This window comes from Echiichthys vipera, assembly GCF_963691815.1.
Source record: "Echiichthys vipera genome assembly, chromosome: 5".
Lineage (NCBI taxonomy): Eukaryota > Metazoa > Chordata > Actinopteri > Perciformes > Trachinidae > Echiichthys > Echiichthys vipera.
In genome coordinates this window covers 19716184-19735233 of record NC_139830.1, presented here as the reverse complement: position 1 = coordinate 19735233, position 19050 = coordinate 19716184, and the positions used below count along the sequence as shown (strand labels likewise).

Here is a 19050-nt window from a genome sequence, read left to right as displayed (position 1 = left end):
TTATTCAAACCCTCCATAAAATTCTGTCAGAGGGTAAAAAAACAATGCAATTCTCATGTTTCAGGCTTTGGTCCTACCTGACTTACAATAAGTGAATTCAAACTTGATAGGAACAAAAGCAACATGTTAAAACCATCCCAGACACTTGGGGTTCTTTTTTTTTTTTTTTTTTTTTTTTAAAGAAATGTCACTTAAGTAATCATACCATGGGGTGTCAAGGTGTCTAAAAAGGTGTAGTCGTTTTAGGGTGTAGTAATGACTTAGGAACATTATTTATTCAATAATACCCTAAATTACATGTTTTACAATGCAACAATGGTTTGAGATTGGTCAGCGTTACATAGTGATAGTCTGCACTTTTGTGCAGTTTGTAGATACTGTCAGGTGAGATAAAAATAGTCGGTTCCTGTACGACTTGCAGGCCAGGGCAGAGTGTTGCAGGTGTTTCAGCTGTACAGTATCTGCCGTCAGGACGAGAGACAGTGCTCTGAAACAAACTGTGCCTATTACTGTGTACCCAATATGATTCATCAGGTGTTTCTTCATATATTTTGTCAGTCATAAAAATCAGTGGACCACATTCTTCTGTTTCTCTAAAGATTATATGTTTGACTTGTTGACTTGCCTTTTTTTCCTTTTCTCAGCTGAGTGACTTTCAATTGATTTAGTTCTTTTAATAACATTGGATGACGGCATCATGCAAGACTGGCCTTTGATTCATCAACTGCAGACTAAAATTGAGCATGCCTACCATACGAAAACACAGAAACCCATTGCACAGGTATTGCATGTTCACAACTAAGTCCTCACCATCAGAATTGAGGCTGTTGCTGCCTGCGGCCTTGGCTCCAAAAACAGACTCAAAGTCCACTTGGAGTCCCCCTGCTGATTGTTGTGGAGGGGCCTGTGGCGTCGAGTATCCTTCATGAGAAATGTGAGAGACAGACAAGCTGCAGTTACAGAAGTTATACAAACATTTTTGAACTCCTGGTTTCTGCACTGGCCCCGTGTGAGTACAGTGTCCATATGTCAAGCACTGAAGGCAACAGCTTCCACTACAGAATAGAAAACTAGCATCGATCTACTGCTGAATATGCAGAGAGATCCTTGTGTACCTCTGAATAGACCTGCTACAGTAGAGGGCTCAGTGGGGTAGGGAGCCTGGTGTGGGAGGTGCTGGGCAATGGACGCTGGACCACAGAAGGAGTCTGACACGCCACAGGAAGCAGGAAGACAAAGAAAAGAGAGCGAGAGAGGAAGAAAGAGAGCAAAAGGTAAAAGCCTTCAAGGCCGAGCCAGAGAGACAGGCGGGAAATGACAGCAACAACAGGCAGGAAGAAGACAGCTAACATGTCTAACACTTTTTGCAGTTGATTTCTAGGTATTTTAAGTAAAGTTCAAGAGTTGTAGAAGTGTAGAACAGTACTGTAACAACTAAAAGGGGGAATGCTTAAAAGGAATAGTATGACATTTTGGGAATTATGCTTATTTGCCTTCTTCCTGATAGTAAAATACAGTATCAATTTTTACATCTGTACGCCAAAAATGAAGCTATATTTAGCAGCCGATTAGCTTAGCATGAAGACAGGAAATTAGGGGTTTCCTGTCCAGTCCTAGCCTCCAAGAAGTGTGCCCAATCTGACAGTGGCCAAACGCTGAAATTACAACTTCTGTGTGAGTTATTTGATGTCATAGACTTACATGGCCAAAAAGATATCTGAACAACCCCTGTGAAATTACTCTTTTCACTATCAGAATTTGATCCATTCTGTCTGAAAACATTTGGAAAGCCCCACTATTAAATTATTTAATCCCCATTCAAGTTAGCAGTCGCTAAACTGGATGTAGCCCGTTTGGTCAGGAGAAGTCTCTGTGAGCCCAACAGTGTAGTATGGCGGGGGGCATTCATAGGTTATTTTTAGACCCGAAAAGGTAACCTATTGTTCATGTGCTACTGAGCAACTTTCATAGGAATGAACAGGGATCTCCCTCGAACACTTTATTCAGTTATCTTAATTACCAATGGTCTAGCCTAGCTTAGCTAAGCTTACGGCTGTTAATATTTAAAATGCATCTGAAAACTCACTGAATCATCACTTTTAGAGACACTTTTAATGTCAATGTTGCCCTAAACTGTGTCAATAGGTTGTTTTTTTTTATTAAAATAAAGAATAAATGTCTTTGTAAGGACCACACCAGAATCTTAATGGACGTGTTATTTCCAGGTAATTTTAAATGCTATTTAAGGAGCTAAAGCTGAGCTGACGTTAGTGGTGCACTTTTCACCAGTGAATTTTTGTATGGTCAATTGTTCAACAAGCTAAGATACCTAACATACAAAACATCAACACACATGTTGATGTTTTGTATGCTGCAGAGGAGGAGACATTAGCAGTAAAAGCTAACGTGCGTGGTATCTTTACTAATGCCGTGTCCAGCATAATTGTCCTGCAAAAATGGTGTAAAACAAAGCTATTTATTGGCTGTATGGACAAAAAGTCCTCTATGGTTGCAGACAGAGAATGTTATTCTGTGTAATAAAAAAATAGAAACTATAAATTTCTTCCTTTTGGTTTTATATTGTTTCTCAAAGGAGAAAACAGCACTAATGATTAACAGAGCAGGTGTGTGTGTAGTAGCAGACGACGACATATGACAGGGATAACAAATTTCTTATTGAACTCGAGGCAAGAGAACAAATAATTGCATTTCCCAATATGGCAAACATTTCCTTCATTAGTTTATGACCACATTTCTACTATAAATATCAAAATAAGAGCCCTGGGGGAATTAGGATAGGATCCTATGTTTGCCAGGGCTCAGGAAACATAGGTTGAGATGGTGAGCCATCATAGTACCTGAGATGGAGTGTTCTATCCGCACTGTGCGTTTGTAATTTGTTGAAACGGATGAGTTTGTGTCAATAAAGGGATTGTAACGATCTGGAGAATCAAAAATAAGGTTGGCATAAGAAGAACAGGTTTCATCTTAAAAGCTCTACGGCATGTCTGTATTATAATATATCAGCAAACTATTCATTGAAAGAGAGGATGAAAGGTAACTGCAAAGCAAAATGGGTGCATGGCCTCTATGGTTCGACATAGAGGGTCCTGGTTGATACATTAAGAAGTGTTCTCACTAATAAAAATAAAAAAAAGCATAATTTGAGCTTTGTATGAACTGCAATGAGGATTCTTGTATAGACAGAGAAAAGAAGATAATTTAGAGATTTGAGCAGACAGATAATCGACATTCAGTACAGTAAACATGCAAGCTTGTCATGCTTAAGTGAAAACAGAGAAATGAACGAGTGTGACAAGACTTGAGGAGAAACAAAATGAGTCGTTACCACCAAACATTTCATGAGCAGATGTCCTAGAGGAAAAGCTAACACCGTCTGAAGACACGACAGGTAAGTGAGTGGCATCGACAACGAGTTTTGAGAGGAAAGGGTTAAGGTTTGGCATGGATTCATCCCCAGCTTCAGCAGAGGTGAAAGGATCTAGGCAGGCAGAGGAAAGAGAGACAGAGAAAAGACAAAGACAGAAAAAAAGAGTGGAGAGGAAGAGGTGGGAATCAGAGTCAGACAACAACAAGAGAAGGAGAGCATGCAGAAAAGGCCCAGAAAGTTCAGAAACACAGATGTTGAAGTGGCAGCTCCCTTACCTGCCCACGCTGTTGCCACTGGAAGCCCTGTTGAGCTCGATTGCATTGAGGGCTGGAAAGTTGACTGCATGTCAAAAAGATCGCTCTCCATCTTCACCGCACTGCGGACAGAAAAAGAAAAAATATATATCTTTTATAAACACTTCATAAGCACACTTTTTTGTGCAAAAGCCCAAAAACTAAATCCAAAAAAAACATTTTCAGTCTTGATTCAAAAGGTAACTCTTTGGATTTAAAAGGGCCTTTCTTTATTATTACAGGGTTTCACCACATTTTCCATTTCAAAATTCCATATATACCAGACTCCAATTTCCAGACTGCTCAGAGGATTTTTCAGTCAATATTAAACATCTGAATACCAATTGTTAGATGCTTATGTCAATAAATGGTTTTAAAATCAAACTTTTAACATTTATGTTAAATTCTGACTGTATGCCGTTATGTTTCCAAATAATTACAAGACATTTTTACCTATGTAATGTAGCTCATATAAGTGAACGAACTCCAAACCAGACATGTTCAACACACAGCAGTTTATTCAAGCTAAATGCTAAAAGAGAGCAATTATTAACTGTGAACCTACGACCCCTACAAACAGGAACAATAGGGATGTACAATTAACCAGGGAAATACAAATGAAAACAAGTCTGTGCCCCATTGGCTTTTAGATGGAGTAAACATACTTGTAAATAAATAAAATAATAATAAACAACAATAAATCATAAATAAATGTAGATGACAGAGAAAAAATTCAATAAATGAGAATCTCAGTCGCACGGCGAACAGCCAGCTTGATTAGTTACATATCATGTGCGGGTTGGCTCTGTTGTGTTAGTAAGTTTGTTTTGATTTGTATATATTAATATATTTTATTTTAGAAAGTAATATCATAGTCAAACATTTGTCCATACTCTTTTCCCCTTTACTAAACTTTTCTCAAATTCAATTCAATACTTTTCCATACTGCGTAAGAACCCTGTTGTTAAAACTTCGTTCGATCTGTCATTAGCATAATTAGCTTGGAGGGCTAACAGGACTTGTTCACTACATTGCACGAACGTCACCGTGAACATACCACTGAACCCCGTACAATAATCTGTCAGTTCAATACAGCATTGCTTGATCGTCTATATAGAAAAAAGGGAAAAAATAGTTGAATATTTGTACTGAACAGCTAAATCTAATTTGACTGACTTATTTCTGAGTCACTTTTTTTTTACCATTGGGTTTTCTATGCTCTCTTCTGACAAAAAAAGTTACAGTTTTTGTCATCTTAAAATGGTTAACAAAGGTAGAGTAACAGAGCTTTACTGTTCCCAAAGTACTTTTCTCAAATTTGAGGAAATAAATGGCAGATTAATAGTGAATGAAAATCTATGGTTGTAGCTCTAGTTTTCACTTAGTGTTAACATCATATAGCGTCAATCAAGAGTTGGGAAAAGCCAATACAGAATGTATCAGAAAGAAGAATTGTCCAACCTAAAAAGCGACAATCAAACGTGAATGGAGGTAAAGGGACTAAAAAAATTGCAGCATGGGTAAAAACCAGTTAAAATACATCTGAAAAAAAAAAAAAAAACATATTTCAAAACTAAAGAAGGGAATATTCTGCAGATGTTATCCGTACCCATTAGAGCAGCTGGGGGTAGAGAAGAGGTCGATGGCTGGTGCTGTGCTGATGGTGCCACCGGTGGTTGAAATCGGCGATGTATCAGTAGTGGCAAAGGAGGGCCTCTTGGAAAGCTCTTTGAGCCTCTGTTCCTGGGTGAAAGAGAAACTTTAATTCAAACATACGAGCGATATAAATGTTTAAGTGTAAAGCTTTTTTTTTTTTTTAAAACAGCAAAGTCACCTTAAGAGCTTTGAGTCGAGCCTGTTCCTCTTCGAGAGCTGCCTGCTTCTCCCGCTCATCCACTTTAGTGAAAGACATCCCCGTACTGGCCAGGGATGACACTGCATTTGACAGAGTGCTGGCCCTGGAGGGAAGACACAAATTCACTGTAGATTGATTGATTTATCCATTTTATTAGTTTTATTATTACAGTTTTTTTCCATACAAATAAAGTTTGAATGATTGATGGACAATCTAATAAAACTTTTGATCTGAGTGATATAAATGGAAAGGCAATCTCTGAGATTCAAGGAAAAGATGAGAAATTCAGAAATGGTGACAGGAGGATTAATATACTGTACCTGCTGGCTGCAGTGGAGTCTTTGACCTTCTTGCCCTCTAAAGAAGCCAAATGCTGCTCCAGAGCTTCGAGAAGGCTACTGGGAGCCTGTCGTGACAGAAAAACACACAGTCAGCATCTTCCTGTTAATCCAAAAATGTAGTCTGCATGGACATCAAGACCATAAAAAGGACAGTGGTGGGCAACCGCAGAGCAAAAAACAGTACACACCATGAAATAGACAAGACAGCCAATTTATGTCTTTTATTTAGGAGGTCAAATTTTGCTCCAAAAAACTACCAACTTTGGGCTATAAGTTACCCACCACCGTTCGATGACTGCATTTAGGCCAAAAAGCTACTTTGGATGAGAGTAACATCTGAGTGGGATGACGTACTGCACCACGACACTATCAACAACCTGGGCGTTGTTGAATCGGCCCGGTCTAAGCACAACGGGGCAGCCACTTGACAGTAGATGAGCTACACTGGTTCACACCTCAATTACACGACCAAGTGAACAGAATTTACCACGGCGAGCGTTTTTTCCTTCAACTTGTTTTTCACCACGATGTAGGAGACAGAGTCAGAGCAGAGGCATGCAAAAAGACAACACTGAAGCAAATCACGGACATAGAAGAAGAGTGAAATGATAGTACTTACACAAACTGTGAACTAAAGTGGAAAGATAAAGGGGAAAATACAGAATATAAAGGTGGTGACAGTCAGAAGGGGAATGCATCTTAGCTGCAGTTCTCCAGGGGTAAAATAAATCTGTTAAATTGGCTCCTATAGCACAACACAGGAAACATCTGTCACTGTGCAGACTGAAAGAGTGGATTGCAATTAAAGTGATTACTTTAAAACACTGAAGTGTGGACAACACCTTTATTTACTGTAGAAAGAAGGAGAAGAGGCCGTGAAGGGCGAGAAGAAAGGGGAAGAGGAGGAGAAGAAGAAAAACAAGAAGACAAGAACAAGAAACAGGAGAAGAAGACCACTTCCTCTGGCTAACATGCGCTCGAGAGAGAAATCATGCGGACTGTGTTATTTTATAGAACATTTGCTCTGTGTGTACTACTCTCTAGTTTGAAAAGGACAACGCTAATGAAAAGCAGTTAGAGCTGCAAATAAGGAAAAGAGAGCAAGTAAAGACTTTCTATTAAGAGTGGTGCTTTGAAGGGTCTGTGCTTACCTGTGAAAGGTCTGGGATGTCTCCTCGATCGATGCCCACCTGCTGTTAGACGGGAGAGAGAACCAAGTTACAATCGTGTCTCTGCAGCACTGAGACACGAGGTTTGCTGCACCGAATGTGACGACAGATGCATCTCTGAAAAAACGGCAAACATTTAGTGTAATTTACCTCTGCGACTTTGAGGAACTCTGATATTCGGGTCATCCGGGTGAGAAACTTCTTGTAAATGTCCAAGCCTTCTTTACACTGAGTCTTCTTCATGTCAAAGTATTTCTCTATTTGGTAAAAAAAAGGAAAATCGAAATGACCAACCATTAAATATTGGGACAGAGTGAACCGAAGACAAATGCCGTGTTTCCACTGTATGGTCCGGCTCCGCTCGACACAACTGACTTTTTTGGTACCAGTGCCGATAGTACACTCTAAGTGTAGGCGGGATACACAGCTGATCACCATAGCAACGCCGTATGAAACTGCAGTGACATCATCTTTAACGTGACACTCACTCTGAAATCCTTCATCAGCAAAACAAATGGAGAACAGCTACACTTTCAATTGTACGGCATTGTTCTGCAGGGCTGCCATTTTTGAAATCGGCGGTGCGTGAATACAAAATTGTGGTTGCTATTGACGGTAGCTTGTCCATTTTATTTTAAATGGGGTGTTTGTACAGGATGTCCTGTGTCCAGTGTCAGAAATGAATACACATATATTTAAACGTTTCAGCAAATATTCTAATCCTGCATTAAGCCATCTTTTTAATTTTATTACTGCGCTGATAATGGCAAAAGTCTCATCTCTGCAAAATGTGGTGATTATCAGATGCATTATAATTTTTTGGTCGTTTTTTTCAATAATGAATTGAGTGCCACCACACTTTTGAAAATGCCCCAATTTTTTTAACAGTAGGGTCAAGAGTTGTCCCCCAAATTCTTTTTAAATTTCCTACACTGCCTTTGTCACGTTATTAACAATTCTTCGCTTGAAAACTCGACCAAAGTGGTCATGAAAAAAGTTCCAGGTACCAGGTACGAACAACCACTTTTAAAAATGGAAAACCATAAAACAGTAAGTCGTGCCGTACCGTGCAGTGGAAATGCGGCTAAAGTAAAAGCGGTCTTACCGAGCAGGTTGATAATGCCTTCATTATAAGCAGCGAAGAGCCTGATGGAGTCTTTGAAGAGGAGCATGAAGGCTGCATTGATGACTCCATTAGTCAGCTCATTGGCATTGACCTGGGGGAAAGCAATCATTTATCTCACAGCTTCTCCACAGCGATTTGTTGACATAGAAAAACAAAGCCTGTATATGTGAACTACGATAATGTATCCGACTTTGTTTGCACGGGGCAATGTGTGATCTGCACGCTCCGGACGAGCAGCGTGTTGCTACACAAGCTGCAGAGCTACAGGAGGCTTCACCTTAAACTCACATTGAAATCGAGGAGGGCATCCATCTGGTTCTGAATAATGGGGATAGTCTTGAGCAGCTTCTCTGTATTCATGGTCCTCATTACGCCGTCCACTCTGTGTGGACACGTGATGAATCGGCACCGAGGAGACGGAGAGGAGACAGAGAGATGGATGAGCAAGCGGTGTATCGCCTAAAACACGATAACAGACTTAATTTTGCCAAAATGTCCCACAGTCCAAGGGCACGTCTTCAGATTTCTTTTCTTGTCCAAACAACAATCCAAACCCAAAAGATATTCGGTATACTATCAGAAAATGTTTTCCATTTTTTGCATAGTAAAAAATTACTAAAATGATTATTTGATCATCAAAATAGTTGTCAAATAATTTTCTTTCGGCCGACCAATGGAGTGCAGCTCTAATTGATTTATTAAAAAAAAAAAATATTAAAAATATTAAAAAAATATTAGTCGATTAAACAATTGTCAAAAACAAGCACCAAATCCAGTTTTGATCATCAAATACTGGTTATCAAGGATAAATGAAAATATTTGGATTTTTTTCAGACATATAAAAACGGAAGAATCAATGTGGAAAAGGTGTTAACAATTGTAATGTTAAAGAATGATATAATAACTCTTACCCGCGTTTAACTTTGGTGAAGTCAAAGGCAACCTGTCTGTACGAAACTGCTTTCTCATTCAGGTATCGACTGTACCTCCTGATAAATGTGGACATGTCATAACCTGGAACGGAAAAAGGGCAGAAGGAAAATGTTGTTTGTTTTAAAATGGAACAAGAATTCAGAATATCCTCAACAACGACCACAATTAAACTGTTACCTTGTAGCCCACTTTTGTCCAAAAAATTACTGAGGTTGAATAGTGTATTCCTTGAAGCCAAGTACTGGACAAAACGCTGTAAGAGAAGTGAGAAAATGATATGAACACAATAACATCACACTAAATTTGAATACGTTAATGTAAATATTAGCGTCTCACCTCATTCCCGTAGACCATGAGGTGGTGTGTGGTGATGAGTGACTTAAACACTACCACCCAGCTGGTATTGGTGGTTCTCTCGAACAGCGAGTCAGCCAGCTGGGGAATGTTCACGTTCATCTCGTTGGTGCAGTGGATCAAATCTGAAACAAAGCAAAAAGAAGTTTACAAAATCAGGAGGTTCAGCTGATCATCATAAGGCGGTGTATTTATAATAATCAAAATAAATGTGTAATTGTCCAAGGCTGCAAAACAATCCATTAAAGTTATATAAGTCAGAACAGCTTTTCTTCAATAGACAGTGACGGAAATGATCATTAGTAGCAGTCCTAAATAGAGATAGAATTTGGGTATTGGTCATAATGTTGTGATATACTGTCGCTTGAATGCTGGAACTTCCTGTTGAAGGCACAGCTGATGTTACATTTCCAAAGTAATCGTTCAGTTAGTTAACTGAAATACACTTTGACTAACTAAGCTGTTTTCGTCTGTAAAGATGCATTAACTCACAGATAACCCTGCTTATTGAGGCCTCATTTTGAGCTGCTGAACAAACACCTGCTGCCCACGATGAAAAAGTAGCCGCAGATGCTCAAATTAATTTTTTTGTAAGTCTGAGCCAAAAACGGTCTCTGGTGTGACTCATGCTCACGTCCTCCACAACGGGCCACATATGTGTCGGATGGGAACCCGTAAGCAGCATCAACAAAATCACAAAAGGCTGCTCCGCATTACGAGAAGTTTGGTCAAAACTACAAATGTTCAATAGAAAATGGATTCAAATGCATCATAAGTCTTTAATTATACTGTATAAACTAAGCTGGACCTCAGTTGTTGACATCAGTTCAGTGGAAAACTGCACTAAATTATGGGTAAAAATGAATCGATTAACTGATTAGTCTCTATAAAAGTATTCAGCATCTATTCTGATAATAATTTACAGCTTTTTTCCACGTTTTATAATTGTAAACTAACCATCATATATCACATGTTACCGTTTTAATTATTAAGTTTTATGTCCCTATATTTCGGCCTGGTGCCAGTGTGTAATGCTTAGGGCTGTCCTCAATTAAAGTAATTCTTAAACGACAAAACACTCGTATTATTATGTCGACTAATCGATGAAATCAACCAATTTGTTTTTCCATAAATAATTATATCCTGTGTTTACCAGAGATGTGCTCAAAACACTCTTGGAAATAAATCAGTCGGCATAAAAAATAAGCATAAAAAAAGAACTTATTGACTAAAGAAATGAGATTAAGTTGTTAACCAATATGTGTAATATGTAGATCATTGTGGAACGTTAACTCCTCCTGCAATTATAATCAACCAAATTTGCAAAAACATTACTGTAAACATGACCTCAGTGTCCCCGTGTCCATAGTATAAATGACTGATGGACTAATCAAACTATTGACAGATTATGATCCTTTATTTTAGCCCTGCGCTGTGTACCCGAGTCAATGCAATTATTCCACTCAAAATACTGTTGGTAGAATGATGCAACAGTATGTTAAACAAGGAAGTTTCCTACATAAAATGAACATGATAAACAGTAAATCATCATCGATGCAGGCATCCATCCCTGCATCAGAATTAGAAACTGATACCATTCATTTTAATTGCTAATGGCAACAAAAGATTTTAACAGGCCAACAAAGCGTAGGCAATTGAGACGTAAACTATTCATGTTCTGCCCCACTTCCTGCTAACATGTTCATCCTACATCCATGTGCTAGTTGACTGATGTTAGTCAAAGTGCTAATGACACTGCCATTCACAGCAGTGAGCAGACTGACGGGGTAATTGGGCCTCCCTTTCTGTCCTATATTTGACTTTTCAAAAGGCGAGGGACTTCAAGTAGGACAGGCTAACCTTCCAGAGAAGCAGCAGCAGTTAGCATGGGTGGCTGGGATGCCACGGAGGAGGAGAAGGAGGAAAAAAAAAAAAAGGGGGTGGGGGGGTGGATGCAATCACAGCTCTCATGTTACAATCAGCCCGCTAAATATTCACAGCGCTTGAGTGAATCCGATAAATCACAATTCAGGAAATCATCATTACGAATGTGTTAAAATGCCTTCTGAAAAATGAATTATTCAAACCAAAGTAATGAAATGTGTGAAAGAAAAAAAATGTCAAAAACTAGATCTGTTCGTGTTGCGTCCCACTGAGGTGAGGGGGGGAAAGGGAAGCAGTTTAATTTGCTTGAAACTATATTGTGAACCTTTAATCTTATTCATGTTCGTAAGTGGACTAAGTGATTTAAAACTAAATTTTGACATTTTTACCAACTAACTTTTCTTTTCTGGTTACATAAAAAAAGGATTTTTTCCTCAAAGTATGTTAACGACCATATATTGTTTTAGTAGGCTATTGGTATCAAAATTCAGGCATGCATCATATTGGCAACACAATATTCCCTTGTTCCAACTTCTCAAAAATGACAAAGCGTTTGTTGCTTTTCTGTTTCATGTGACAGTAAATATTTTCAGGATCTGGACTGTTGGTCGGACAGAATCAAGCATGTTTAAGAAATCACCTCAACCAATGTTTAAGATCAAATGGGTGTCACAAGGGACTAATCATTTAATCGTTAGTTTTTGGCGATTACTCAATTTTTAATAATCCTTGGTGGCAGCCCTCAAAGTTTGCCAAGCCCTTATGGTGCATGAGGCAGGGACTCAAACTTCAAAATATGTCAGATGCAGCAAGTACAATATTTGATCATGATTTTACAGTCTATATTAATTTTCCTAAAGTCATCATCCATAAGATACCTTGTTTCTAGCGGCCTCTTTGGTGGTAACATGTCGTTGCAGGTGAGCCTTTTCTTTCAGAGGCTCCATCTTATAACGTACGGTCGCTATGTGCGTGTTGACTTTTTTTGCTCTTTTGTAAACTTTAATGAAACACATTCACTTCTCTACTTCAGGTCTGCCCCCTGTGTTACCCTCTTAAATCCATTCACATATGTTCCTATTACACCATTTACCCGACTCAGAAGTTGGAAGTTCCTGATTTCCACACCGTCAGTAATGCCGCTAACATGGCAGCATATTTACATTTAGGTGGGGAATGTCGTCACATACACACAGATTGTAATACTCTGCAAAGAGGCAAGTAAAAGTGCTTTCATTGGGTCATATGATCGGTCACCATAGTTTTAACTCACTCTTTGATAGATAGGAACTCAACAGACAATTAAATATATTAAAATCTTACGGATTATATCTTTAAATCAAATGCTGTGCTGTGTTTAGACAACATTAACGGCTATCATCACAGTAAGGTTGAAATAAAAAGGACAGAAACTCATGTGTTGCACCAGCACTGAAATCCAACCATTTCAAGCATATCCCGCCTTAATAGTACATTCCTTTACTTCCAATACTTTCTCTAAACTCTGGCTCCCCCCGTCTCCTCTCCTCTCATCTACAGTATTTACTACTCCCTATTATAGGCAAAAGTAATACTGATAATACACATGAAGGAATAACAAGAAAACATTTTGCTTCTTTTCCGTCAGGAGGGGACATGAGAAACCATTAAGCTGACATAGAGAATACATTTAATCCAACCTCCATGTTTCGACATGAAACAAGAGGACACTGTGTTATTGCCTACTGCATTATGCGCTCTCTGTTCCGTTGTGTACCGAGGCACGTCAGTCAGTCACGTAGGATAGCTGGATAGTTGAGATGAGGAAACATCACTGTGTCACTCTGCCAACTTTTCACTCATCTCACCTCGGGGGAGTCGCCGGAGCAGCACAACAGGTGTGCAACTTGGAACTTTTTACATTAAGCCAAAAATATGCAGCACAAGTAACCATTATCAGCAGTTTAGAAATCAGATATCTTGCTCTACTAAGCTCCACAGACCGGTACACTGAGTCCGGAGTGTGAGGATATAGCATACACATTTTGTCCTGGACTCTTACTTAACTCTTATGATGACGCAGGAACTTTATATAAAAAATAAATAAATAAAAACAAACACTTTCATTAATGCAATCATGCATTGGCAAAAGAGCAGATCGATGTGCAGAAAATCTACCACTGCATATGGACAGTGACTCCTCTGGCTGCGAGTGCATCAGACTAATGATCACACCAGGAGTGAAGCTCTTATGCTGACGTCAGGGTATACATGCAGAAGTGTGTTTCATATCCTGATTAAGGAAGAAAGCAGTGTCACAAAAGACCTCACCCACAAACTTTCTTTAGGCACCCAATCGTGAGAAACAGCAGGTCATCACATTCAGTTCACCATGTAGGGTTCCTACACCTTTCAAGTCAAATTCAAACACTTTTCACACATTTCAAAGTGCATTTCCATTCCTTTCCAGCACCTTGCAGCTGTGGTAAACTACATATTTGTGTACAGTACAATACAGAGTGTTCAGTATACTTATTATTGCACTTATTCATCACTTTAATATGATGTTATTGTCCTATAAAGAACCAACATGATGTTTTAAGACAGCTTTCTACAGAAGGATGACGAATGAAAGGAAAACTAACTGGAACGATAGATCGAGAGAAATATAATCATCATTTATTTTGATCATATGTTAATCATCAAGTGATTTTTTCATGCAAAGAGTTCAGAAAATCCTACTTTCAGTCCCTCCTATATGGAGATCTTTTCCGTGGTATATCATATATGCCAGCACATATAGGCTATCATACAGTTAAAGCAGTTTCAAGCACTTTATTTAAATCTTGAAACACCACACCAAAAATGCAAGTGTATTCAAGGAATTTCCAGCACCGGTAGGAACCCTGCATGTGGCCTTAGAGACAAGACACTTGTCCTGCTGCAGGTGCACCAAGATGGGAGATGAAATTGGATTCCTGTGAATGTTCATGTCAGGGCCTGGCTGTGTGTGAGTGGCAGGGGGCCCACACTTGCTACAACACTGATTTAAAAAAAAAGGTGTTCCTGTTAATAGTGTTCCAATAAACACTTACCCTGATTCATGGCTATGCAGACTAAAACATTCAAGCTACAAAACCAATGAGCAGACATGACAAGAGGAAAAGGGAGGTGAACAAAACCACTAAACCAGACAGCTAGACTACAGCTAGTTTGACAGCTATTTGGGACAATAAATGAATAGGAAACCACGTGTGTGGCTTTAATAGCGGCTCCTACCGCTTTAAACCCTTCTTAATTATGTGAAGCACTATGTCAACAAGGCCTGAGCTCGATGTTATAACAATATAATCTCCCTGACATGAGCAGGCAGTAGCATGTAGCCTCTCCTGAAGGCTTTGGGGCCTTGTAGCCGCTCCACCGCCATAGCTCAGACAGGGTTTCCGCCTGCGGTGATTTAACACTTGTTTAACAAGAAAAGAAAGATACTCACAGTCCAAATGTTTCTTTTTCGGGCCCATTACTTCGTGAGTGGTGGCCTTGCATACTGTTTTGGACACGGCGGATCCCGTTACACTGTGCTGGGCTGCAGTGATCCGGTCCGTAATGCTCTGCCCCGACATCTTCGCACATTCAAATGCAACACAAAAGACTTTATAAAGGTATCAGTCTGGGTTTGAGGTTCGGGTGTGAGCTTTTGTTAAAGAAAAAGAAAAGAAAAAAAGAAAAGAAAACCTCCACCTCCTCCGCAACCTTGCCGGACCCCCTCCTTTTTTCCCACCTTGGTGGAAATCAAAAATCCAAACTAGGCTTTATGGCAGACGCGGACCAACCAGGGGAGGGCGGAATAAAGAGACGCGGAATCGGACAACAACAACAATCAGAAAAATGTTAGATAGCTTTCGGTTTTTCGTTGCCTCCGTTCAGACTTCAGGGATGTCGTAATTACAGTGTCCACTGGCTGACTCATCTGACCCGGGTCTCTGTCTCGCTCTCATCCCGATGTGGTGCCACACACCGGATCCCTGCGTCTCCCCTCCTGCCTGCCTGCCTCCGCCGCTCCGCCAGTAGTCGCCGTCACCGCCGCTTCTCCTCCTGCCGCCGCTGCTCCGCTTTAAAGCGCTATGGAAGAAAAAAGGAGACCACCGAGAGAGGGGAAATGGCGGGCCTGCTCTGCTGAGGGTGAAATAGGCTGCACACTCACACACGCCGCCCCTGCAGAGCCTGAATCAGATGTTACACCGCTCAGCTCCCATTAGCTCTGCTGTGCTGCAGGTGCATACCAACTGACCGCGGGCCAGCTGGGGGAGGAGGAATTGGACAAATGCTCGGTCACAGGAGTGCCATGAGGCCTGGATGAGAGGATGAAGCCTGTATTGATGGAGGAGTGGATATAGTTAAGAAAGAGCAGGCTGCAACAGGCCTGACAAAAAAAAATCTAAATGAGTGACTTATTTTACCTATATACCTATTGCACTTCCAATCCCCTGTGGTATACTGTAATAAAGAGTTGTGATATTGTCTTGCCAAAATGTCAACAGTCCAAAAAAGTAATTCCAAGTGAAATGACACCATTTCATAATATTTACCCCAAACAAACTGGCTTTGAAATGTCTAAATCAAACAGTTGACATGTTTAGAAATAGTCCACAGAAAGAAATCACCCTTTCAGAAAGAAATATGAGACATCTGGTGTCTGAACAAATAGGCTTAATCAAAACAGCATTTTAGTCTATGATGATGAAAAGTTTCAATTAACAAGAGAGTTAATTAGGGCTTATATATTGAGACTTCTTATGCCCACGAGTCCATACAATATATAAATAAAGAGACTAACCTTTACCTTAATACAGTGTCTGGTATTAAAGACAAAATTCAGAAAGCCAACACAAAAATCCTCAAAATGACCCGGATGTACCAGTTTGAAACAACCAAACCAAAACTCTCTTCACACAGAGACATTTTATGATAATAGAAAGTTGTAAAGAATTAAACAGCAGGTGTTTAATTTTTAAATGTCTTGAGATGTCTTATGAGTCAGCAAAATACATAGGCTTGATAGGTCCTAGAGTGATTCCCTCTAGTGTCTAGACTTCCAAAATCTATAAAAAGATGACTGATTTTGCTGAAGGCAAAGCTGAGACTGAGAGTCACGGTCTTTGTCCCTAAACTACACATTTATCATGTCCTTTTTTTCTTACAGACGCTAAACATCCTGGTATTGAATGGATATACTGAAGAGAAAATCCATCCTCCCAAATGTTCTTCCAGACATTGCTTGATGACTTTATTTGAAACAAATAAGCCCAAACAATGCATATTGAGAATTGTTAAGCGTATATAAGTTTTATGATTTTACACAGTAAGGGTGTTTTTGTAAGACTTGGGCGATAGAGACTAACCTTTACTATGATTTAAGCGCCGTTGAAGGTTTTGTTTATTCTATTAAAACGTCATCTTTGATTTCATTTGGGGTCAAATATCGATCAAAATTCTTTGTGTTGTCTCTGTTATTTGTTTTGACGTGAGTGTTTTTTTTTGTCTGTTGTCCTGTGAAACACTTTGTAACATGTGTTCTGTAAAGGTTTATACAAATAATGGTTATTATTGGTTATATCAGCTGCCTCATGCATCACCCTGGGATTCAGTAAAGGTTTGAATAATACGCTGTTTGATTGAAACTATGCACAGATATTTTAGTCTGCCGGGACAGGATATTTTGTCTTTAATTAACTGTCAAGTTCTGGGGGATATTGATGCTTTGTATGCATACGGTTAAAGCAGCCTTGAAGTATAAGATGTGCTACAAAGCGGTGGCATTTAAAATTGTCATGAAACATAGACTCAGTCTGCTACAGAATAAAAAGCAAAAGATCATACAAAACAAAAACACATAAGAAGATAATGCACTACACATTTAAAACTATGTAAGAAAAACACAAGAATGTAGTATTATTTTTATTATTATTATTATTACGAGTTAATCATATATGGATTTAAGATCCATCTATCATTTAAATTGCAAATACAAATTTTGTTGGCACTAAGCAGCAATACTCTCTTACAAGTCCTGCATTCAAAATGACCTAAGTAAAAGTTCAAGTGTCCGCATCAAAACATACTTAAATTCCCAATAGTAGTCATTATGCAAAATGGCCCATTTCAGAATCATTGGATTATAAGTACTGATGCATTAATGTGTTATTCACTGCAGCTGTAAGGTTGGACTACTTTATATAATGCCAGGTAGATTAATCTACAGTGATACATCATAGGTTATTAGTTGCTTTATATATATATTTTGAAATAATTTAGAGAGCATAATATAGCATAAATGTAAATACATGTAAAATTGTACTTGAGTACATTTATTTAATTACTCACCACCACAAAACAGAGTGTGAGTATTGACCTGGAGCTGCAGAGGTTCTGCAAACGGACACAGTGAGCACAGGGGGGCAGTACAGTGCCACGTTATCTCCAAACACAAAGTCATAAAATCACATTCCTTACACAAAAACTATGGAACTAACTCCAACTCTGCAGTTCTTGCACCAGTGTATACGTTAATCATCCAGTCCAACATTAAGAATTTGAAGTGAATCTTTCCTTTCTTTACTTACTCATGAATCCTTTGGATGATCCTCTCAGAGAAGAAAAATGCACATGTTGCTGTTCATTGCCAAGACGCTGTTAGGAAAACAACTCAGAGCCTTATATTTTCAGCCTCTTATCCTTTAATACCAGCAACTACGGCACAAGATTCTTTTTAAAATGTCCCCAGGGTGCACTCAAAGCTGGGTAAAAGTGCTTTCTCTTTTTATGCACCCTGGGCATAGAATGAGCTGCAAAATATCATTACCTTAGAAATATTCCCTACTTTGAATACATTTAAATGTCTTTTACAAACTGCCGCTGGAGGAAACATGTTGCTGTTTTTACATAATCCTTGATTTAGGTGGAATGGAGTCTCTCTTCTTTTATTACTTCCTTTCTGTTGCTTCACGTGTTCTCATGTGGAATTATTTTTAGGACTTGATTTTGCACAATGTAATATATTATATTTCTACTTGAATATTAATTTAACCCAGATTAAGCTTTACAACCTATCAACTAACTTATTCAGTGCATTTTGAGATTCCTTATCTAGCTAGCCATAAAGCAGAATCTCTGTGTGTAGTTGTGTCTGTCTATCTGTCCACGTGTGTGGCATATCTGGAGAAGCATTCATCTCACCTACTTCACACTTGGAGGGTGTAAGGCTGTGGACCCAGGGATGTACTTTGCTTTATTTGGTGTAATTAGACTGGGTGATGGTGCTATAACAACAAACTTTACATTTTGGCCTGTTTTTTTTGTTTTTTAAGCATTAGTCTCAGAAACAAAATGCAATTCTCCCTGGATTATTTGGGTCCGGATGAATCTATCAATATAAGCCACGCCCATTTCCGACTAGACTGTTTCCGCCTTTTTTGTTTCCAAATCTCCAACAATATTTGGGAGGTCATCGCCAAATGTGCTACAGAACATCTTTCGACCAAGCCGGAAAAAAATACTTTTTCTGATTTTCGATGCTCCAATTTTTCTAGCTAGCCCTTAAATGCCTTAAATGCTCTAGAGCTTTTTTTCACAAAACATGTCAATTCTACTGAATTCTTTATGCTGTTTCAACCACATTTGACGGACGTGTAGATATGATAGCTATATGGCTGTTACAAATTTTGT

The 19050-nt window shown here is 39.0% G+C and overlaps 1 protein-coding gene across 7 annotated transcripts in view; it reads right to left on the bottom strand.

Moving 5' to 3' along the window:
* Positions 1 to 15592, bottom strand: part of picalmb (phosphatidylinositol binding clathrin assembly protein b) — a 20874-nt gene extending 5282 nt beyond the window's left edge. For 4 of the 7 annotated variants that reach the window (XM_083914455.1, XM_083914453.1, XM_083914457.1 and 1 more), the window contains exons 1-15: positions 14819 to 15592; positions 9445 to 9587; positions 9286 to 9361; positions 9087 to 9189; positions 8464 to 8557; positions 8155 to 8266; positions 7200 to 7306; positions 7032 to 7073; positions 5860 to 5945; positions 5519 to 5642; positions 5294 to 5427; positions 3667 to 3767; positions 3350 to 3502; positions 1116 to 1208; positions 811 to 921 (exon numbers count right to left, since the gene is read on the bottom strand). In XM_083914455.1, coding sequence (XP_083770581.1) covers positions 811 to 921; positions 1116 to 1208; positions 3350 to 3502; positions 3667 to 3767; positions 5294 to 5427; positions 5519 to 5642; positions 5860 to 5945; positions 7032 to 7073; positions 7200 to 7306; positions 8155 to 8266; positions 8464 to 8557; positions 9087 to 9189; positions 9286 to 9361; positions 9445 to 9587; positions 14819 to 14948 — 1609 coding nt within the window. In that variant the 5' untranslated portion in view covers positions 14949 to 15592. Of the gene's footprint in view, positions 1 to 810; positions 922 to 1115; positions 1209 to 2858; positions 2943 to 3349; positions 3503 to 3666; positions 3768 to 5293; positions 5428 to 5518; positions 5643 to 5859; positions 5946 to 7031; positions 7074 to 7199; positions 7307 to 8154; positions 8267 to 8463; positions 8558 to 9086; positions 9190 to 9285; positions 9362 to 9444; positions 9588 to 14818 lie in introns of all 7 variants that reach the window. The other 3 variants (XM_083914459.1, XM_083914454.1, XM_083914458.1) reach the window with 3 other exon arrangements.
* Between the last annotated feature and the right edge of the window lie 3458 nt (positions 15593 to 19050).